Source organism: Volvox carteri (genome assembly GCF_000143455.1).
Source record: "Volvox carteri f. nagariensis unplaced genomic scaffold VOLCAscaffold_26, whole genome shotgun sequence".
Lineage (NCBI taxonomy): Eukaryota > Viridiplantae > Chlorophyta > Chlorophyceae > Chlamydomonadales > Volvocaceae > Volvox > Volvox carteri.
The window spans coordinates 864,279-866,201 of record NW_003307569.1 but is presented as its reverse complement, the minus strand read 5'-3'; the positions used below and the strand labels follow the sequence as shown (position 1 = coordinate 866,201).

General features: G+C 59.6%; 1 protein-coding gene across 1 annotated transcript in view; it reads right to left on the bottom strand.

Annotated features, from left to right (window-relative positions):
* VOLCADRAFT_105287 (uncharacterized protein) overlaps positions 1-1,923 on the bottom strand; it is a gene marked incomplete at its 5' end in the record, with an annotated part of 6,210 nt that overhangs the window by 3,355 nt on the left and 932 nt on the right. Inside the window, 4 exons of the mRNA XM_002951825.1 lie at positions 31-292; positions 582-746; positions 1,105-1,179; positions 1,427-1,495. Of these exons, the coding sequence (XP_002951871.1) occupies positions 31-292; positions 582-746; positions 1,105-1,179; positions 1,427-1,495 (571 nt within the window). The remainder of the gene's footprint in view (positions 1-30; positions 293-581; positions 747-1,104; positions 1,180-1,426; positions 1,496-1,923) is intronic.

Genomic DNA, 1,923 nt, shown 5'->3' with positions numbered 1-1,923 from the left:
TGCTCCCCCCCCGGGACTTGAGACCCGCACCGCTACCACCGCTACCACTGGTACCACCGCTACCACCACCAGCGGTAGCAGCAATAGTAGCAGTAGCAATACCGCCACCGGCATGGGGACTGGGGCTGCTACTCGCCGAGGGCACAGCACGGGCGTCAGCAGCTGCAGCAGCGGCGGCGGCGGTAGCCGCCGCTGGCGCGGCAGCGGCAACGGCGGCTGCCGCCGCCGCCGCCTTGGCAGCGGCTGCTGCCTTCGCGGCGGCGGCCGCCTTGGCCGCCTCGTCTTGTTGTGCCTGTAGAGGGTGGGGAAGGATGGATGGATGGGGAGGGGGGGGGGAAATACGAACCACGTGAACGAGTGAAGGTGCTGCCAGGGCAAGAGTGTAGTGCCAGGAGTAGAACTGGGATGGGGGTGGGGGGGGGCCGGACTGCGGCATGAATGTGACACGCTATGCTCAAGGGGAACCACTAGCCTGAAGTCAGGGGATTTTGACTTCAGGCCCCTGAAAAAATGGATTTGTGGATTTGTCGCGCGGGTACATATACATAGACGTACACAGACACACAGACAGACAGACACACCTGAAGCTTCTCCAACCTCGCGCGACTGGCCTCCGCTCGCTCCCTCGCCTCCGTCTCCCTTGCCGTACGCGCTGCCACCGCCGCCGCCTCCGCCGCGGCAGCGCCGCGCCCGCTGGCTTCCGCCGCCGCCGCTGCAGCGGCCGAGCCGACCTTCTGACGAGTGGCCTAAACCACCAACCGCGACGACCGCGTACGGCCCCAAAAACCAAATTATTAGGGTCTTAGTGTTAAAAATCAACCCCAAATCTACAAGGTTGAAGTTATACATATGGAGCGTCGTACAAATGGAACGGAACCCGAAAAAGCCGTGAGAGACATGACAAGTCCCCCATCCCCTTGTAGCCTGGACCCCTGGACCCCTGGACCACTGGACCACTGCATGCCCTATAAGTAATAAAAACTAAAAAAATCATTTCTTCCATAAGAAATGCAGCTCTCCCGGCCCTAATTTATTTTTGCACGTGATTTCCCCCCCCCCCTTCCCCCCCTCCTTCGTAGTCCTGGCAAAACCCAGTAGCCACACCTTAGCCATGCCCTTTTGCCGTACACCTGACACAACCGTGGGTCGCCTACCCGGCAAACACCGCCTTCGTGCGCGCTGCGCAACGGCCAAACGTGTCACGTCACATACACACACACACGTCCCTTACCCCGGGTTTCCTCCTCCACCCCCCCCCACGACCTCCCTCGGTCCCGTAATTATCATAGACATATGAGAGAAGTGACCAGCCGCATGAAGTTAGAAGGCCAATGTACGACGACCCAAACGCCCAAACGCCCACGCCCGCATGTGTGCGTTCACGAACTAGACGAATGTACGGACAGGGTTCACGTACGGCCCGTACCTTGGTCGAGTTACGTGCGTCGTCATTTCCTGCATTTGCGGTTTCCCGCTCCTGGCGAGCCCTTGCCGCCTGGGGAAGGGGGAGGGGAGAAAGACCAATGATGTCGAACCTAATGATGGCGGCAAAGATGATATGTAAGTGATGGTGGTCATGATAGTGATGATGATGATAATGGTTGATGAAAATGATAAGATGGCAATGAAAATGAGGATGAGGATACAACAAACAACGAAGAGCAGGCGAACAGAGGACGAAGGCACCTACCCGGTGAGAGCTTCAGGCCCCCGGAACCCCACCCGGGGAAACACACCCAGGGAAACACACATGGGGAAACACACCCGGGGAACACACCCGGGGAAACACACCCGGGGAAACACACCCGGGGAAACACACCCGGGGAAACACACCCAGGGAAACACACCCGGGGAACACACCCACCCGGGGAACACACCCGGGGACCCCACCCGGGGAACACACCCGGGGAACACACCCGGGGA